The sequence below is a fragment of the Miscanthus floridulus genome, chromosome 6, assembly GCF_019320115.1.
Source record: "Miscanthus floridulus cultivar M001 chromosome 6, ASM1932011v1, whole genome shotgun sequence".
Classification (NCBI taxonomy): domain Eukaryota; kingdom Viridiplantae; phylum Streptophyta; class Magnoliopsida; order Poales; family Poaceae; genus Miscanthus; species Miscanthus floridulus.
In genome coordinates this window covers 58,294,920-58,314,676 of record NC_089585.1, presented here as the reverse complement: position 1 = coordinate 58,314,676, position 19,757 = coordinate 58,294,920, and the positions used below count along the sequence as shown (strand labels likewise).

At 50.1% G+C, this 19,757-nt stretch overlaps 1 protein-coding gene and 2 pseudogenes across 3 annotated transcripts in view; 2 read left to right on the top strand and 1 right to left on the bottom strand.

Moving 5' to 3' along the window:
• Positions 1-9,936, bottom strand: part of LOC136456061 (2-oxoglutarate and iron-dependent oxygenase domain-containing protein CP2-like) — a 29,409-nt gene extending 19,473 nt beyond the window's left edge. For all 3 annotated transcript variants that reach the window (XM_066455819.1, XM_066455820.1, XM_066455821.1), the window contains exons 1-2: positions 9,473-9,936; positions 7,761-7,808 (exon numbers count right to left, since the gene is read on the bottom strand). In XM_066455819.1, the coding sequence (XP_066311916.1) occupies positions 7,761-7,808; positions 9,473-9,802 (378 nt within the window). In that variant the 5' untranslated portion in view covers positions 9,803-9,936. The remainder of the gene's footprint in view (positions 1-7,760; positions 7,809-9,472) is intronic.
• Positions 9,937-10,992: 1,056 nt separating this feature from the next.
• On the top strand, positions 10,993-12,515 carry LOC136460622 (probable inactive receptor kinase RLK902; annotated as a pseudogene).
• A 3,154-nt stretch (positions 12,516-15,669) lies between these two features.
• On the top strand, positions 15,670-16,776 carry LOC136461467 (uncharacterized; annotated as a pseudogene).
• The last annotated feature ends 2,981 nt before the right edge of the window (positions 16,777-19,757 follow it).

Genomic DNA, 19,757 nt, shown 5'->3' with positions numbered 1-19,757 from the left:
TCTAGAAGAAAAAGAGGAATAAACAATGTTAAGAATGTTACAAATAAGGGAGACTGAAATGGTGATAGTATTGAGGCCCAATGGCAACTATATATAGAGTAGATGAGAGACACAAGAGGGGAAACACTAGACTAGGAGATTACACTAATACCCTTGAGTATTACACCTTAACACCCCCTCTCAAATGCAACATGAATGCAATGTCAATGCATTTGGAGAGTTGACACTATGCACTAGACTGAAAACAAAAGACTAATACATCCAAAATCTAAAATCAAAGATGCCGTCGTAGAGTGCAACTCTTGGCCAATGTCGATTGTCGATGAAGAAAAAGACCCCCACAAGAGGGTACTGCATTCACAACCCGTACTTCAGCAAATACCTCAAGTCTTCACAAACGGTACTTCAACTCTTCAAATATGAACCTTGCTTTGGAGACTTTGGACGAGATATGTGTCAAATCAAGCCAAAGAAAGAATGGAAAGGTCATTGCTGCAAGATGGCAAGCAGTAGGATAGAATGGTGATGACGACAAACAAACAACCATTGATCATGATGGGCAGACTACGGGCCACGACGGGCGCCTGAGGCAGCCAGTTCGCGACGATTCGATAAGGGGCCACGACAAGTGCGCGGACGATGAATCCCACGATAGGCACATAGACGGCATGGACTCCCATGATGGTCGCGTGTACATGCGGCACTGAAGATGTCCATGACGGGCGGACTCATGACTCTAACTGATAGCTGAGGCAGGTCGCGCAACGGTCACGCGGATGGCACGGACTCAAGTAACGAGTGGAATCGGTGAAAGGTTGACGGCGACACGAATACAGATCCACGATGTGCGAACCGTGGTGGATGAAGATGGGGACGCCTGACCCGGGTGGCAGGAAGACTTGCAAACAAAAAGAATAATAAAAGACCACCGAAAAAGAAAAAGGAAAAAGAAATAGAAGAAAATAAAATAAAAATAAAAAAGAAATAAAAGATGAAAAGAAAGATAAATAAAAAAGAATAAGAGATGACAAGAATAATAGAACACAACAAAAAATAAAAAATAAAAGAAACCCTTGGTGTATGCTTTTTGCAGACGATGTAGTGCTAGTTGATGAAAGCCAGGCAGGAGTAAATAGGAAACTGGAGTTGTGGCGGCAGATCCTTGAGTCCAAAGGTTTGTGTTGCCGAACTTCATGGAGCCGACCACGCCGTCGTCCAGCTCCGTGAATGTGTCCTTGTCACCAATGATGTGGTTGCTGACTCCAGTGTCCAGGTGCCACCTCTGCTCCCCGTCGCCACCCTCGCTTCCAAGATGAACTTAGGTGCACGACTCATCAAGGGAGACGCTCTGCTTCGCCTTCCCCCATTCCGTAGAGCTCCTCTCCTCCCTTGACACTGGCTCTTCAACTGCTTCCTTCAGCGCACACAACTCCGTCATCAGGATCATCGGCTCGTCATCATCCGCCTGTTAGTGATTCTTGAGATTCTTGCAATCCTGGGCCCAATGGCCCATCTTCCCACATCTGCGACAAGTGTCCTTGTCGAGAGGACGCAAACCCGTCGCTGTCGTCCTTCTTCTGTGGGGCCTTGCCGCAGTGCTTCCCTGTGCCGCCAAGGCTGGAACCTTCCCCGGACTGTCGTCCGCGCATGCGAGCCGCCCACTTGGTCAGCAGGAACCTACCGTCGGCCGTCATCATCGCCGTCTCCGCGCGATCCTCCACCACCTTCAAGCGCCCTGTCACGTCCTCGAGAGAGAACATCGATGACAAGTCGATCAGCGTCTCAATCGAGATCACGATCTGCACAAATTTGGCAAGCACGGCCCATAGGTACTTGGCGATAACTTTCTCGTCACTGAGGACAACACCGAGCGCCACCAGCTAGCTGACCAGCGACTGCAGCCATAGCACGACTGCAAGTGCTAGAGACTTTTGGTTCAGATGCTCCGCAGGTTGATGTCGCGGATGACAATGAGACAAATGAGGAATAGGAACTTGCTGCTGCATGAATTGCAAGCCTGAATGCCTTTTATTAATTTCCTAAATTTGAGACTACTATAATTGAGAGTTGAGACCTGTTATTCTGTAATAATAGTACACTTAAGTAGTTAATTGCGATGTTTTATTGTTATCAGTTTTAATTCAGACCTGCATTATTATTATTATTTTATTTTTTAAAAGTAAACGATCCGCGTATCAGGTTTTTTGGGAAATTGCCGTATCCGCGTATCCGTATCCTTCCGATACCGATACACGTATCCGTATCCGTGCAACTTAGCACAGCACCTTTGGATGGAGATAGAAGAGGGGGTGAGTACAGAACACAGCACAAGTGAGCACACGCACAACAAGTGCAGGAATTGAAATGCTCTTTCATTTCCAAGCAAACTAGTGATATATACAACTCTTACCTACCACCTACAAGGTACACTAGTACCACAACTTCTACTATAGCCACTACTTGCTACAGCTACATACTACTGGGCTCAGATCAGCCACTACTTGGCACTATTGTCATGCTGCTACAGTAGATATAGGACAGCAAAGTTTGACCTATTGCCTAACCCCTGCTGTAGCAAAAGATCAGAAGAATGCAGCAGATTATCTTACAAACCTGACAGAACAAATATATTGTCAGAGTTACACCCAAATCCTCAGCCCTATAATTACATGAAGCATGTGTTCTAGGTATAGGCCTGTTGTGAAACTCATAGATTATGGCAAACTAGCTTGAAGCATCATCCATGGAACCAGCATAGCATGCCGGATGTGAACTCTTTGTCTATGTAATTTGCAGATATCTAGTGTACTGGACAAACTTAAACCTAATTCAGCCCAGTGCGTTGCCGGGCAATGAACTTCTGATACAGAATAACTTATAGACTGTCACCGGCTTGTTTGGTTGGGGGTAATTGAAAGCAGGGAATAGGAGTTTGGAGATAGGAGTTTAGAAAATCTTTTGTTTGTTTCATGGGAATGGGAGTTTGGGTGGGAAGGGGAAAGGGAGTTTAGAGGACCAACTGCCATTAATCAATTCCCTAGGGGAGGGGTGGTAATTAGGTGGGAATTGTGTTCTTAATAAAAGAACAATAGATCCTCACCGTCCATCATGATTTCTCTTTTAATTTTCCCCAAAAAAACTCCACACCAAACAGGGGATATGACTTCCCTCTTAAATTCCCTTTCTTATTTCCCTCCACGAACCAAACAAGGGATTGGGACTAAAAGTCAATTTCCCACCTTAACTCTCTCTATCAACTCCCATCACTAAATCCCATGCCTCTTCCCACCTAGTTGCCAAACACACCAGTAGGTATGTTACGGCGCGCCTTGCTGCGGAGAAAGTATGGAGGGGAGGAGGCGAGCCGCGGCTTGGCAGGACGGCGGCGTGACGGCGCCGTGCTGCAGCTGAGGGTTTGGAGGGGGCGAGGTTGACAGAGATGCCGATGAATCTCAATGCCAGGCTACCCTTTCCTTAATTCACTGTCTATGCCATATAGGCTTTCTTGTTACAAAGATAGAAACAAATCCCTATTTTCTCTCCCGATCTAACAAACTCTCGCTGAAGGGGAAAACCGGCCTGGGGCGCGGTGACCGCGCCCAACGCGCCTCGCGCGTTTCCCCCCCTTCTCTCAGCCACTATTCCTCCTCCTTCTCTGGTAGGTCCGGCCCACCATAACATCTCTCCCCTCCTCGGGGAACAGCTCGTCCTCGAGCTGAAAGTCGGGGTGCGCCACTTTGAATTCTGCAGCATGCTCCCAGGAGGCTTCCGACGCCGGCATGTCAGCCCACTGCACGAGAACGTGCCACTCCCCGCGGCGCAGGCTGGAACGCAGCACACGTTCTGGGCGCAAGAGCGGACGCCCGTGGCGCAACGGCGGCAGCGCCGGAACGTCTGCTGGGGGATCACCACGGAATGGCTTGAGCACCCCCACGTGGAAGACGTCATGAATCCGGGCGCCCTCGGGTAGGCGCAGCCGATAAGCCACCTTGTTGATCTGCTGAACGACTTGGTACGGACCAGCAAACTTCGGCCCCAACTTGCCCCGGCCCCCAGGCACCAGCGCCTTCGTCGGGGGATGAAGAAGCCGGAGCCACACCCAATCGCCAACAGAGAATGTGAGCTCGCGGTGCTTGGCGTCATAGGCACGACGGGCATGCTCTTGAGCTTGAAGGAGGCGTGCGCGAACTTCTGCCAGGAACTCGTCGCGGTCAGCCAGCATGGCATCAACGGCCGCCGTGTGCGCCTGTCCTTGCGTGTATGGCAGCAAGTCGGGCGGAGGCCGCCCATAGACGACGGTGAATGGCGTCGTGCGGAGCGCCGAATGGAAGGCCGTGTTGTAGCAGAACTCGGCCCATGGAAGCCAATCCAGCCAATCCCGGGGGCGGTCGCCGGTGAGACAACGCAAGTACATGCCGATTGTCTTGTTGACGGCCTCGGACTGGCCATCCGTCTGGGGATGGAAGGCCGTGCTGAGGCGCAGCTGGACACCCGCCTGGCGAAAGAGAGCACGCCAGACGCGACCGGTGAAGACGGGGTCGCGGTCGCTGACGATGGAGTCGGGAAAGCCATGCAACCGAACGATGTTGTGGAAGAAGGCGCGGGCCACCGAAGCTGCCGTGTACGGGTGCCCCAGGGCGATGAAGTGGGCGTACTTCGAAAACCTGTCCACGACGGTGAGGATCACGCTTTTACCGTGGACTTTGGGCAGCGCCTCGATGAAGTCGATGGAGATGTCCGCCCACACCCTGGACGGCACCGGCAGAGGCTGAAGAAGGCCGGCCGGGTGGAGAGCCTCGGTCTTGTTGCGCTGGCACGTCGCGCAAGCCCGCACGAAATCGCGAACGACGCGCCGGTCGTGCTCCACATAGAACTCGGCGCGAAGGCGCTGAAGTGTTTTCTGGACGCCTTCATGTGCCCCGGTGTGCGTGAGCTGAAGCACGTCGTCGAGCACCTGGGACGCAGCGGGGATGAACACACGACCGTGATGGAGGAGGAGACCCTCGTGCACCCGCCAGTCCTCACCATGGGCGCCCGCCATGACGGCGTCGCGACGGGCGCGCAGATCAGCGGAGGCCTCTAGCTCACTGCGCAGATCAGCGAAGAGCTGGAACGCAGGGGCAGACAGCGCTGCGAGAGAGGCCGCTGGGCCTGGGAGCGCCGCGAGCAGTGGTGTGTCGCCGTCCCGCCGGGACAGTGCGTCGGCGACGACGTTGAGGCGGCCTTGGCGAAATTCCACCCTGAAATCATAGCCGAACAGCTTGCTCACCCAATGGTTTTGCGGGATCGTCGAGAGTCGTTGATCAAGGAGGAACTTCAGGGCGTAGTGGTCGGTGCGGACGATGAACGCGCGCCGCCACAGGTAGGGCCGCCAATGGCGGACCGCCTGCACCAACCCGATGAGCTCCCGTTCATAGGCTGCGGACTTGAGGTGACGCGCGGCGAACGGCCTGCTGAAGAAGGCGATCGGGCCGGCGTCCTGGTGCAGGACCGCGCCGAACCCCGAGCTAGAGGCGTCGCAGTCGACAATGAAGTCGCGGCTGAAATCCGGCAGGTGCAGCACGGGCGCTGTAGATAGCGCCGTCTTCAACGCAGCAAAGGCTGTGGACGCCGCCTCTGTCCACTGGAAGCTGTTCTTGCGCAGCAGCTGCGTCAGGGGGGCGGCGATGGTCCCATAGTCGCGGATGAAGCGCCGGTAATACCCAGCGAGACCCAAGAAGCCGCGCAGCCCCCTGGCTGCCCTTGGCTGCGGCCACGCCTGGACCGCGCTCACCTTGGCGGTGTCCATGGCGACGCCCTCCCCGGAGATGACGTGACCGAGGTAATGCACCGACGGTTCAGCGAAAGCACACTTGGAGCGCTTGATGTGGAGGCGGTGCTCGCGGAGGACGTCGAGAACGGTGCGAATCTGCTGCAAGTGTGTTGTCCAGGTAGTACTGTACACCAGTATATCATCAAAAAAAACAAGGACGCACCGGCGCAGGAACGGCTTGAGGACGAAGTTCATGAGCGCCTGGAACGTGGACGCGCATTTGAGAGCCCGAAGGGCATGACGAGGAACTCGAAATGGCCCTGATGTGTCCGGAACGCCGTCTTGGCTACGTCATCAGGATGCACGCGAACCTGATGGTATCCGGACCGGAGATCTAGCTTGGTGAAGAATTTGGCGCCATGCAATTCATCGAGGAGCTCCTCCACCACAGGGATGGGGAACTTATCCTTCACCGTCGCTGCGTTCAGCGCCCTGTAGTCCACGCAGAACCTCCAGGAGGCGTCTGCCTTTTTGACAACGAGTACAGGCGCTGAAAATGGATAGGTGCTGGGGCGGATGACTCCCTGCTGCAGCATTTCTTCACATTGCCGTTCCAGCTCATCTTTTTGTAGCTGGGGGTAGCGGTAGGGCCGAACGGCGACAGGCTCGGTGGCCGGTTTGAGGTGGATCCGGTGATCACAGGGCCTCGCCGGCGGCAAGCCCGTAGGTGCTGCGAAGACGTCGTCGTAAGCATCAAGGAGGCGTTCCAGCAAGGCCCCCTCGGTGCCCTTGGCGGAGTAGAGACGACCAGCATGGAGGCGTCCTGTGAACTGGCCGGGCGCGCCCGAGGCCCCGATGCCCCGCCAAAGGACCCGGCGTCCCTGACGGTTGAAGGCCATGCAGAGGGTGTCGAAGTCCCACAGTACCGGACCGAGAGTCCGCAGCCAGGCTATGCCAAGCACCATGTCGTAGCACTCCAGCGGAATCGAGTAGCAGTCGACCTTGAACGTCTCCGCCCCGATGCGCACGCCCACGGCCGAGGCGAGGCCGCGGCAGGTCACGCGATCGCCGTTCGCGACGACCACGTGCGCGCCCGCACTGTCGCTGAAGGGGAGGCCGACGCGCCTCGCTGCCCCGGTGCTGATGAAGTTGTGCGTGGACCCGGAGTCGAGCAGGGCCGTGAGCTCGTGGCAGCCCAGATGAACGCGGAGCTGCATCGTCTCCTCCGTGCGGATGCCGGTGATCGCGGAGAGGGAGATCATGGGGGCCTCCGGGTCGAACGGCGGGTTCTCAGTGATGTCCGCCGCTGGTGTTGGGTCGTCCTCGGCGGGTTCTTCGACCGTGTAATCCGCCACCTCCAGGAAGAAGAGGCGCGCACACTTGTGCCCCCAGACGTACGGCTCGTCGCAGTTATAGCACAGCCCCTGCTTGCGGCGAAGGGCCATGTCCTCCGGTGACAGGCGCTTGAACGGGCGCGCTGCTGGAGCGTTCGACCCACTGGACGTCGCAGCGCCGGTTGGCGGGGTTGGGGCCGGTAGGGCAGGAAGTGGGCGGCGCGGTGGGCGCGCAGCGGGCGCCGGTAGGGCCAGTAGCGCGGCTGTGTTGCGCCGCTCGTACGCCCGCGCCAGTCGCATGGCTCGCTGCAGGTCTTGAGGCTCCTGGAGTTCCACTTCGACGCGGATCTGTTCAGGCAGTCCCCCGGTGAAAAGCTGCGCCTTCTGGAGCGCCGTCAGGGTGCCCGCGTGCGCTGCCCGGGCCTGGAAGGCTTCCATGTAAGCGTCTACCGTGGAGGTAAACGGCAGCCGAGCGAGGTAACAGATTGGATATGAACAATACAACTGAGCAATACACGTCTCATAGCAGTTTGCTAAATTGTTATCCCAACAGAACTAATCAAACAGAAAAATTAAAATCTAAGGCTTCCAAAACATGACAATTGGCCATATTAAATATTTCACGGGCAATCTAGCTATAGTACTGCACATATGAATAAGAGTGAACTGCAAACCTTGTAAAGGTGGAGTATCCTCTGTCTGTATTCTCTGTGCCTTTGCACCTGTATGAAGATACTTGACATGAGAGCCTTAGTAGCAAGCTAATTTATGATAAGGTAGTAAAATGAAATGATCTCCATGAAAATTTAGTGATGTTAAAATTCTTGCAAACAAAACTGAACTGAAAAGAAAGCCATAAACAGCACAATGATGTACTGTACATCTCATATCCTCCCTCCATTTCACTATGTCCTTCGCATACCATAGGCACTAATCAAGGAAGTATGGATTCCAGAAAGAAAATAATACGAAATGACCATACAAACTCCTATTAACATGATATAACAACCTCTCTTCTTCCAAGGCATTTAATCAGGGGTATGGAGTGGAAATATTGTAATGAATCGTATTCTCCTGAGGCCATGGAGAAACATAGTGAAAGGCAGTGTTTTAATTATGACATTTTCAAGAGTCAAAATACACCTCTGTTAACACTAGCAGCATGACCTTAGTCACCACAAGCCCACCAAATCATAGTTGCCAGATTCAGGGTTGACCTCACTTTTCCAAAACCCTGGGATGCTGTTCTGAATCAAGGGCTGAAGACGACGGGGGTCAACATCGCCATTCCAACAGGTTATTGCCATTCTTTGTAAATGGAAAGGTGCACCAACATAGAATGGGGTAAGAGAAAGGTGCACCAACATAGAATGGGGTTTCAGGCACCAACATAGAATGGGGTAAGAGAAAGGTCAGGCTAACCTAACCATGCTTTGTAAATGGGGAGGACAATGGTAAACAATGTTGGTAAAGCGCAGATGGCAAAACATCACCGAAAGAGCATGGAAGGCGCACTTCATTGGCGGAGCGAGAATGGCAGATGACCTCATCGGTGGAGTGCCAAGGAAAGAAAACCATGGGCAACCAATTTTGCTGCCCACTACCGATTTGTTGGTTGTTGCCAGTGGCACTAATTTGTATGGAAGCATAGAGAGAACAAGGGAGGAAGGAGATGGGGACAGCTGTTTGCATCAGCCCGATACCTTCATAAAGTTGTAAGTTTTGGGCAGCATAGGTGATTTTGGCAGCCTAGTTAATCTTTTCTTTTCCTTTTTTTCTTCGCTTTTATTACTTTGTATCTCAATGACCCACGCCATCTGCCTAGGCACTCAGAATAATCAGCGTCACTCGTTCAAAACAAACCCTTTCAAGCTTAGAACAACATTCCTAGACAGCCACGATCAAATGTCTTTCAACAAAACAAACTCTTTCGAGCTTAGAACAACATTCCTAGACAGCCACGATCAAAATGTCTTTTAACCCTAACCAAGATTTTTTCTTAAATATGCTCCCAGTTACACTAGGCATCGAAGCTGCCCATCTCCAAACTAAAAGTCTCTGATTGCTCGCCAGTGCCACACCCACAGCCCCTGCCAATTTGCCAAACTATCTCCTTGCAGACCAAACCCAGTCTTAACCCAACCCATGACCCAAATTGCCACTTTCCTCAAAAAAGTTGACGCTAGTGCGACGGGCACTAACATTGAAGCAAAATCCAAATGTATTGAAACTTAAAGTGATTTGCCAAAATAGTTATTCAAGTGCCGCTCAGGACCCTAGCAAAACCAAACTTCTTATAACAATAAAAATAACACAAAAAAAACATTTGCGCGAATCCTGCAATGCTGTACATCAGCACGTGACTGAGAGGAATCGAAAGCCAGACCTTGTTACGCTCGCCCTGGGGCCAGTAGCGCGCGAGAATGTCCCGCATGAAGTGTAGCTTGACATCACGGTCGGCATCGAGGAGGCTGGGTGGGAGATGCCGCTCGAGTGCGCTGTACACGGCCGGCGCGTACTCGCCGCGCACGTCGCTGTAGTCCTGCGGCTTGAGCTCCGCATTTGGGTTAAGCCGCAGCCGCCGGTCCGCGTATGGCGCCGCCGTCGCCGCTGGCCGACCGGCTGGCCGCGACGGTTGAGACGGCGCAACGCCGTTTCCGTTCCCCATCGCCACCTGTACCTCGTCCCGTCGCTCCGCCGGGCCGTCCAGAGCCATGGGCACTGTTGCTGGTCTCACAGCATCGAGCCGTTTAGGGCTAGGGTTTGGGTGAACGATTTGGGGCAAGCTTAGGGTTTCGGGACGAGCGGTTATCGTCGTTTGACGGAGTAGGCAAGAGGTGGGTGTGTGTGTGTTTTTTTTTTTAGAGAGAATTCCCAGTGAGCCATAAAAAAAAAGATCGTAACGAAAAGATCGGCGAGCGTCGCTGCCTTCAATTTTTTTTTACCCTCCGTACAGATGTCAACTGCTGGTGCGAAAAATCAAAAATATTCTTAAGTTTAAATATGTCATTGATTTTTTTTAACATCTTAACGACTTCAAATAGAAAAACTCAAAACTAGAAAGTTTTAGATCTCGTCGAGATATATAATTTTCATATAAAAATTATCTTCTTTTAATACCGCACAAAGATATGATTTTTATAAGATATATTAATCATATCAAATCATATCTTTTTTTACGAAATTAGATGAAGATAATTTTTATACAAATTATAGATCTCGACGAGATCTATAACTTTCTATTTTTGAGTTTTTCCATTTGAAGTCGTTAAGATGCTCAAAAAAATTAATGACATATTTAGACTTAAGGGTATTTTTAACTTTTCACAGCTACAATTTGACACCGTTAGAGCCCAATCTGACGGCTGTGGCATGGAGGACAAAAAAAAAGTTGGAGCAGTGACGCTGAAGACCGCTGAACTTTACCAGTGGCTCATAGGGGATTACGATCTTTTTTAATAGCTCACAGGAAATTTCCCTTTTTGTGGAGGTTGGTAAAAATAAAGATTAATTTGATTCGTGTCATTAAAAAACGACGTTTTATTGAGATTTGTCATTATAATTTATCTAATTGGAAGCTTGCCATTGCAATTTCAGCTCTACCCGTGTTGCCAGTTTCTACGTCTGGCCGTCGATTGGGCCCACCTGCAGGCTGTACGTGTGTACAGGGAGCACGTATGGACGGCATTTGACGCCGGCCGTGACTCATCGCGTGGACGTCGTCTCCATTCCGTCTCCTTCCCCGCCCCCTCCTCCACCAACCCTAATCAAATGAGGCTTTTATCTGTATGCCATTAAAAAAGTTTAAACTTGTGCACAAGCCATTAAAAATTTGAGCTCCCACGAGTGCTATCGTTTTAAACTTGTTTGCTCTCCAAGCCATTCCGTCCGCTTTTCTATTTAACGATGTCAAACAGACAGGTGAAATAACCATTTTACCTTACAGTGGGGTCTGTTTGTCAGCCACCCAAACTTTTCCTTTCTCTCTTTCTCTTGCGCCTCCATTCCGCACTCCCCGTGCTCCTGCTCATCGTCGCGACGCTGGAGGCGCAGGCGGGGGCCGACGACCTCGCGAGCGACACGCGAGCGCTCCTGGCGTTCCGTGACACCAGTGGGGCGGCGTCTGGCGTGGAACGCCTCGGACGTCGCGGGTGCGTGCTCGTGGACGGGGTCTCCTGCGAGAACGGCCGCATGGTAGTGCTACGGCTCCCCGAGGCGACCCTCTCGGGGGCGATTCCCACTGGGGACACTAGGGAACTTGACGGCGCTCCACACGCTCAGCCTCCACCTCAACGGGCTCTCCGGCGCACTCTCGGTCGACCTCGCCTCCACCGCGGCGCTTCGAAACATCTTCCTCAACGGGAACAGGCTGTTGGGCGGGTTCCCTCAGGTGATTCTTGTGCTCCCGGGGCTTGTCAGGCTCTCGCTCGGTGGGAACGACCTGTCGAGGGGCCATCCCAGCGGAGCTCGGCAACCTCACGCACCTCGGTGTCCTGCTCCTTGAGAATAATCACTTTCACGGCGAGATTTCAGATGTGAAGCTACCGCGGCTGTAGCAGTTCAATGTTTCGTTCAACGGATCCATCACGGCCTCACTTCGGTCGTAGCCGCGCTCCGCTGTTCCTGGGACGGGCTTGTGCAGCGGACCCTTAGGGCCTTGCCCTGGCGAGGTTTCCCCTTCCCCTGCTCCAGCGGAGCAGACGTTGTCGCCGACGCCTGTTCCCAGTGGCAGTGGCAGTGGCGGTGGCGGCGGCACCAATGGTGGAAGTGGGTGAGAAAGTGGCCATAAGAGCAAGAAGCTCTCCGGCGGGTGCCGCATTTCTCCTCTTCCTCCTCGTCTGCCTTTATCACAAGTCGGGGGGCACCAAGACGTGGTCTCTGGAGATGTCGCCGCCTACTCCAGCGCCTGCTGCTGCTGGTGGCAGGAAAGCTCCCGAGATGACCAGCGACGCTGCTTGTAGCGCCGTTGGCCACAATAGGCCGCGCCAACGATCCTATCGGCCAGTCGATGTCTGGTAAGAAGCTGGTCTTCTTTAGTTCAGCGGTTGCCGTGGCACCTTTCGACCTGGAGGATCTGCTGTGCGCGTCGGCTGAGGTGCTCAGAAAAGGAGCGTTCAGGACGGACATACAAGGCAGTGCTTGAGTCTAGGGCAACTGTGGCCGTGAAGCGCCTCAAGGACGTGACTCTGTCTGAACCTGAGTTCTATGAATGCATTTCTAAGATTGGTGAGCTTCAACACGAGTTCATTATGCCACTCCGTGCATACTACTACAGCAAAGATGAAAAGCTACTTGTTTACGACTTCATGCCCATGGGGAGCCTCTCTGCAATCCTGCACGATGAGACCTTAACTCCCCATCCCCCAAGTTTCTGTTGCATATCTGCTTATGATTCTAGCATCACCATTTTGTTGTACATGTGCTTATGACTACCATGGGCATTGCATGTTCTTGGAGCACTCCCGCGTGTGCCCGGGCTTCGACGAGCATAGTGTCCAGTTCATGACGAGGCTATTGGAGCGGTCCGGGTTTAAGGAGGAGACGTGTCTGCCGTACGTGCAGTGCTACATCTCGCCGTCGTGTGACCTCGAGTCCTCCCGCGCTAAGGCCGAGCTCATCATCTTCTCCGCCATCGATGACCTGCTCGCCAAGACCGGTCGCCGTGAGCGCGCTCAGGGGGGAGCTCCGCCCGAGCCGCCACGGGTGCGCGTGGAGGGCAGCTCTGCCCCGGCCACCCACGGGCATGGGCGCAAGCGAGCTTTGCCCGGCCACCATAGGCGCACGTGCGGAGGAGCTCCGCCCGGCCACCGCGAGCACGAGCACATGCGAGCGAGCTCCGCCCCGGTGCAAGCGCGGGCGCGAGCGAGCGAGCTCCACCCTGCATCGGTGCATGCGCGAGGCTGGCCGCAGCGAGGAGGAAGGTCGAGCCGAGTCACTAATAGTTTGGCCCCACTCGAGAGAAAGAAAGAAGCAAGAGGATAGGAAAAGAGAAGAGTATTTTGGACGTTTACATTGACCAGCCCCATATGTAAGGGTTGTCAAATGGTAAAAACAAATAGAATACAGATGGACAAAGAAATTCAGAACGATGGCACTCGTGGGAGCTCAATTTTTTTAATGGCTTATGCGTAATTACAAACTTTTTTAATGGCACAGTGGTAAAAGCCTCTAATTAAATTGATGATTCGGTGACGATGGCGGCACAGGCGATTTGGCAGTGGCGGCGGCTTAGACGGAGAACTCTTAGGGGGTGGAGGCTTGGGCTTGGCTTTTCTCCTCCTCATCGTGTCCTCCTCACCGCAGCGCAGGTAAGGCAGGGTGGGCAGCGCTGCTCTACGCTCATATAGTAGCCGTGCAGGACAGCGTGGTGTTGCTCTGTTCCTACGACGGTGCAGGCAAATCGACAATGGCGGTAGAGGACTACAACAGCTACGCCCTCATCCTTCTCGAGAATTCCAATCCGACAGCAGTGATGCAATTGTGTGATGAAGGATATGTCGATTTGGGGACATCTAATTATTTGCCACTCTTATGGAGGCCGCCTCTCTGATTGCCAACTTTGTGGTGGCAACTACAAAAATATCCCAAAAAATAGTAACTCGTCTAATATTTAGCCATTTTTGCTAATGTGGCATGCCAGATCAGCCAGCCAGCTTGGGAACAGGTCGTTGACGCTTGAAGACCAAAGGCAAAAGACCATTCTGCCCCTACCATGTATTGCTTAACAAGCACCGTCTCCTCCCATCTGTTCAGTCCACTCGCTATTTTCCCATCCCTCCCCTTTCATTCCTCGTGGCGGCACGAGCTCGAGGTAGGCGGGCGGAAGCTCAACGGCGGCGCCAAGTCACAGGACGGCACGACGCCTACAAGGTTAGATCTACTTCCTTCTTCTACCTATGCGTGGCATCTGTGAATGGGGGGATTCCTGATGCTAGGGTTTCCTAATTTTCATGTGTTGATGTAGGATTCGGATGTAGAGCAAACCATTAGCCACGATGGTGTTGTCTTCGTGCCCCCCGTGGTATGTTTCATTGTTATGGCATGTATGTGAGGGGATCCCTTATGTGAGGGATGTCCTAACTCCCAATTTGTTTGTTTTGCTTGTCACTGTTAGGATTGATCCTGGCAATGCTTTTAAAATCCATGTTAGCGTTGATAAATACACTTTGGTTAACGACTATGGAGTGGTTGACCTAGATGCTCAAGAACATGACCTATGGTTTGACAGTAGCAATGTGTACACACTGAATGGCTTTGTAGATGATATGGCCAGCAAGATCATTTGGGGCCATAGTTAGCAACTGCTTATTTAGGGTGTTGACATTGATAGTGGAACAGAGTGGAAGGTTACTAGCAGTGATCAGTTTGAGGAGATGATAATGTCTAGGATGGATGAGAAGGTAATGCATGTTAGCTGTGATGTTGTTGAGAAAGATGCAGTTGGTCTGAATGATGTTAGCAGAGCAAACAAAGGTGGGTCTTCTACTACTGCTGCCCAATCTGGTGTGACAAATGCAGGACATGCAGAGAATGCAGAAGGCTTAGGTGACACTTGTAGTACTCCTGAAGAAGGTAGAGCTGAAGAAAATGTGGTTGATTGGAACACATTGACTATATTGGCTGATGAGAACTGTGATGGTGAAGCTAATGCTGTGGTAGATGAGGATCAAATCTATGAGGCTTTTGGATTCAAGGCAGCAGATGAGGCTCCTGCAGATGAGGTTCCTATTCCTAACATACCTGCTGATGTGGAGGATGAAATGAATGAGGCAGCAATCCGTGTTAATGATGACCTAGGAGATGAGCCAATGTTTGGTTGTGATAGAGACAACCCTGACATGAGTGTTGGGACACTGTATCTTTGCATGGATGATTTTAGGATGGCAATTAGGCAGCATGCTATTGTGAATGAGTTTTAATTGGGGACAGAGAAGTCTAACAAGGAGAGGTTTAGGGGCTACTGTAGTTCTAAGGGCTGCCCATGGAAAATTAGAGCTAGGACATAGAAGGATGGCAGTGTCAGGGTACCAATACTAACACTTTTTTTGTCCTTTTGATGTAACCTTATTTCTGATATTTGCATGTTGTATATGAATTTATCTTAACTATTTCTAACATTTCTTCATGTATGTGCAGATCCAAATCAATAAGGGTACCCACAAGTGTCCTTCAAAGAGTAGAGTTCTTGGGAGGATGGCATCCCAGAAGTGGATTGCTGAGAGGGCTATACCACTATTGAAGGATAATCCTGAGATGGGTCCCAAAGCTGTGAAGGAAGAGTTAGAGAAGAAGTACAACATAAAGATTCCATATCAGACTGTATTTTATGGTAGACAGAGGGCTGTAGATAAATTATTTGGTAAGTGGGATGATTGTTTTGATTATTTGTTTAGATTCAAGGCTGAGATTGAGCTTAGGTCTCCTGGTATTGTAGTTGAGATAGATATAGTTATTGTGGAAGGCAAGGTACACTTTAGTAGATTTTTTTGTGCATTCAAAGCAAGTATAGATGGATTTAGAGATGGCTGTAGACCCTATATTAGTGTAGATTCAACTGCTCTCAATGGTGAGTGGAATGGCCACATGCCTGTAGTCAATGCAATAGATGGCCACAATTGGTTGTACCCAATTGCTTTTGGCTTCTTTGATTTAGAGACCAAGGATAATTGGACTTGGTTCATGGAACAGTTATGCAAAGCTTTAGGGCCAATGAACCACTTATCTATATGCATTGATGCCTGCAAACGGCTAGAAGTAGCTATGAAAAAGGTTTTCCCTGGAGTAGAGCAGAGAGAGTGTTTCAGGCATCTCATGGAAAATATGAAGAAAAGGTTTACAGGAAATGCCTATGCCAAGTACATGTGGCCAGCAGCAAGGGCATGCATAGTAGAGAAGTTCAATAAATTGATGGACAAAGTTATTGAAGCCTATCCAGGAGTTGTTCCATGGTTGAAAGAACATCACAGTTTACTATGGGCCAGGAGTGGATTCAAGGAAGAGATCAAGTGTGACTTCATAAATAACAATTTGGCTGAATCTTGGAATGCATGGATCCAAGCACACAAAGATATACCATTAGACATTCTAGCTGATGCTATCAGGCACAAGACAATGGTACTTTTTGAGAAGAGAAGGAAGATATCCAAGGCCCTAAAAGGATTAATACTACCAGCAATAATTCATCAGCTAAATGCAACCTCAAAGGGACTGAACCATCTGAAGGCAACTAAGGGTGGACCCAACCAAGCAGAGGTGATAGTCATGTACAATGATGAAGTTGTCAATAGGCATGTTGTCTACCTGGACCAACATGAGTGTACATGTAGAGAGTGGCAAGTGAGTGGCAAGCCTTGTCCCCATGCACTAGCAGTCATAACAGCTGAAAGGCAGCCAAATATGGAGCAATAAGTGGATGTGGCCTACTTAGTGCACAAGTTCCAAGCAGCATGTGCAGGAATGATTCCTGTCATCACTAATAAGAGCCAGTGGCCGGTAGTTGAGAAGGGATTCAAGCTTCTTCCACCAATTGGGAAGAAAAGAGGACTTAGGAGGCAAAGGAAGAAGAGGGTTAAGGGATGCCTGGAGAGAAGTGGCAAAGCCACAAGGCAGGTTACTTGCAAGGGCTGTGGTGAATTAGGCCATAGAAGGACTAGTTGGAGGTGCCCACTAAGTGGCACCAAAAAAAGGTAACTTACTAACCTACCTTTGCTAAAATTCTTTCACCATTGTTAACTAACTTAATGAAATTGCAAGAAGAGGACAAGAAAGACAAAGACCAAAAAGGGGCCAAAGAAGGGTGCTGACAAGGAGTATAAACCTGCTCCAGCTAGTGAAACTACAACAGCACCACCTGAGCCTTCACCAGCTCCACCACCAGCAGTAGCACCTGAGCCTTCACCAGCTCCACCAGTAGTAGCAGCACCATCACTAAGGACTCCAAGAACAAGGGCAGCAATAGCAAGGGAAAGAGAGGCAGAGGAAGCAGCAGCAAGGTAAAATCTGAACCTAAATTGTGACTCGGGAACTTGCCATCTCGACAACAGCTCACTAAAACACTTTCAAATGCAGGAGGTTGAACTTGGAAGCTCCACAACCCCTTGAAATGATCATTCCAAAGGCTGAATCTCTGCCAAACCCTGCACTAGTCAAGAAGATGACCCCTAGGAGGAAGCAACTAGCCACAAAGGTGAAGAATTCTTCTGCCAAGGGAAACTGATGAAGCAATGAATCCTTGTGATCCATATTTTGGGAACTTTGTTATGTCATTGAAAGGTGCATGAACAACTTGTTATGGTATTGTAAGTTGAATGGACAACTTGTAATGTATTGCCTTATAGGCCTGAACAACTTGTGATGACTTATGGTATTGTAAGTTGAATGGACAACTTATAATATATTGCCTTATAGGCCTGAACAACTTGTGATGACTTTGCTAGGGTTATGTCATGTATGCAGACTGAACTTGTTATGTTTGTGTCATGTATGCAGACTGAACTTGCTATGGTTGTCAAGAGCATATCAGTGGTCTTGTAGTGATGATTTTTGGATATCATGTACAAGTGGAATAATAGAAACAATATTCCATTAACCATTCAACATTTTCACACATATATGCCCACTGACTGGTCAGACTCATTCTGAAACACAGAGCTCATTACTCAACTAAGATACAGCTTGAAGTGGTTCAACTAACAAACAAGGGAACTAACAACTAGTGAAACATACATAGCTCCAACCACTACACCAGCACCCATGACCAAGCTCAAAGCCTTCACTGCACCAACCAAAGCATCCAGCTTCACCTCCATTGAGTTCTTCTGCACACGCACCAGTCCCTTGAATCAACTTCTTTCTCTACTATGCCATGTTGTTCTAGATTCATCACAATCTTCCCCTAGTCCACCAATATGGCTAGGTACTCTCGCTGCCACTCAAAAAACCTACAAAATCCTGGAACCTAAACACATGGAAACATATTTGATGTGACAATCGATTCAAAACCCTAACAAATCGGAACCCAAAGAATGTGGCTTACCCCTTGTATGTTCCTGGGACATTTGAAGAAGACATGGCCCTTGTTGCCTTTCTCATCTGTCTAGGCCACGAGCTCGAGCACCCTCTGTAGCCCACACTCCTCGCACATGATGAGGGGGAGCCCTGTCAACCTCCCGAGTGGGTACTCCCCTATCCTATCCGGTAGCTGCGGACGCCTATTGTGCATTGATGAGCTCGCTCGATGGGACATGGTGGCTAGGGTTGGGGAGGGCAATGGAGGGGCGACGGCGACCAAGGACGGGGAGATGAAGGAAGAAGAAGTGCAGAGAGAACCATTGGGACTGAGCAGATGGGAGGAGACATCGCTTGTTAAGCAATACACGGCAGGGGCAGAATGGTCTTTTGCCTTCGGTCTTCGAGCGTCAACGGCCCGTTCCCAAGCTGGCTGACTGATCTGGCATGCCACGTCAGCAAAAATAGCAAAATATTAGACGAGTTACTATTTTTGGGACATTTTTGTAGTTGCCACCACAAAGTTGGCAATCAGAGAGGCGGCCTCCATAAGAGTGCAAATAATTAGATGTCCCGCCGATTTAAGGCGTGAACTGAACCTAGTGAAGCAAGTTGTGGACAGTTTTGCCACTGAAGTTTGGAACCAGAAAATGCGACAAGGTCAGATAATGCAAGATGGGGAACTAGGCAAGAGGAAGTGGCAGATTGTGATTGATTTTTCAGTTGTAGCATCAGTGTCTGTTGGTGTCTTGATTGGTGTCTTTGCTGCCCTAATGTGAAGTGATACTAGGTACTATGTAATGGTTGTAGCAGCAATGTAATGCAGGAACCTATAATGGGTAGTGTGTTCAGCTTGTATGACCAATTTCAGCAGCACTGAAATTATCTTATGAAAGAAACCTATAATGGGTAGTATGTTCAACTTGTATGACCAACTTTCATGTTTTTTGTTGTTATTGTAATATAAAAATAGGAGGCAGAAACTATCTTATAAAATTGTGACTCATATATACATAAATAGGTGATCATTCGGAAATTAGGATGAAAGAAATCTGGTGTTTGTTACTGGCATGCCTCGGATTCGATATCTTGATTTTAAAAAGGAGATGGATTGATAAAGTTCCTATCTGATGCAATAAGATCTGGACTTGACCAACAGCCCACACAAGTCCTTACTCGACATGCCAATCTGGAGCATGTTCTGCATGCCAATTTCACACACCTAGCTTCACAGTTCAGTTCAGAAAAAAAGAGCAAAGGCAAATCTGAAGTATGTTCACGGTTCAGAAAAAAAAGCACAAGCCAATCTGGAGCATGTTCAGCATGCCAATTTCTAACAGACAGAGATGACATTAACTTGGTTCTCACACAGCTGACAGAAGCATAGTTTTCACAAATGACATTACATAGTTCACACACCTAGCTTCAACATAGTTCACACACCTGGCTTCAACATAGTTCACACACCTAACTTAAGCAAAAGACATAAATTCATTTCACACAGCTAACTTAAACAAAAGACACCAATATAGGTGACATAGCTGCCATCAGCTTATTTCACATAGCTAGTCACATATTGGAATGACACAAGTTCATAGGCTGGCAATGAAGTCTTTGCTTCAGACAACACTAGGTTGTGTAACAGCAGCTGCCTTCATAAGCTT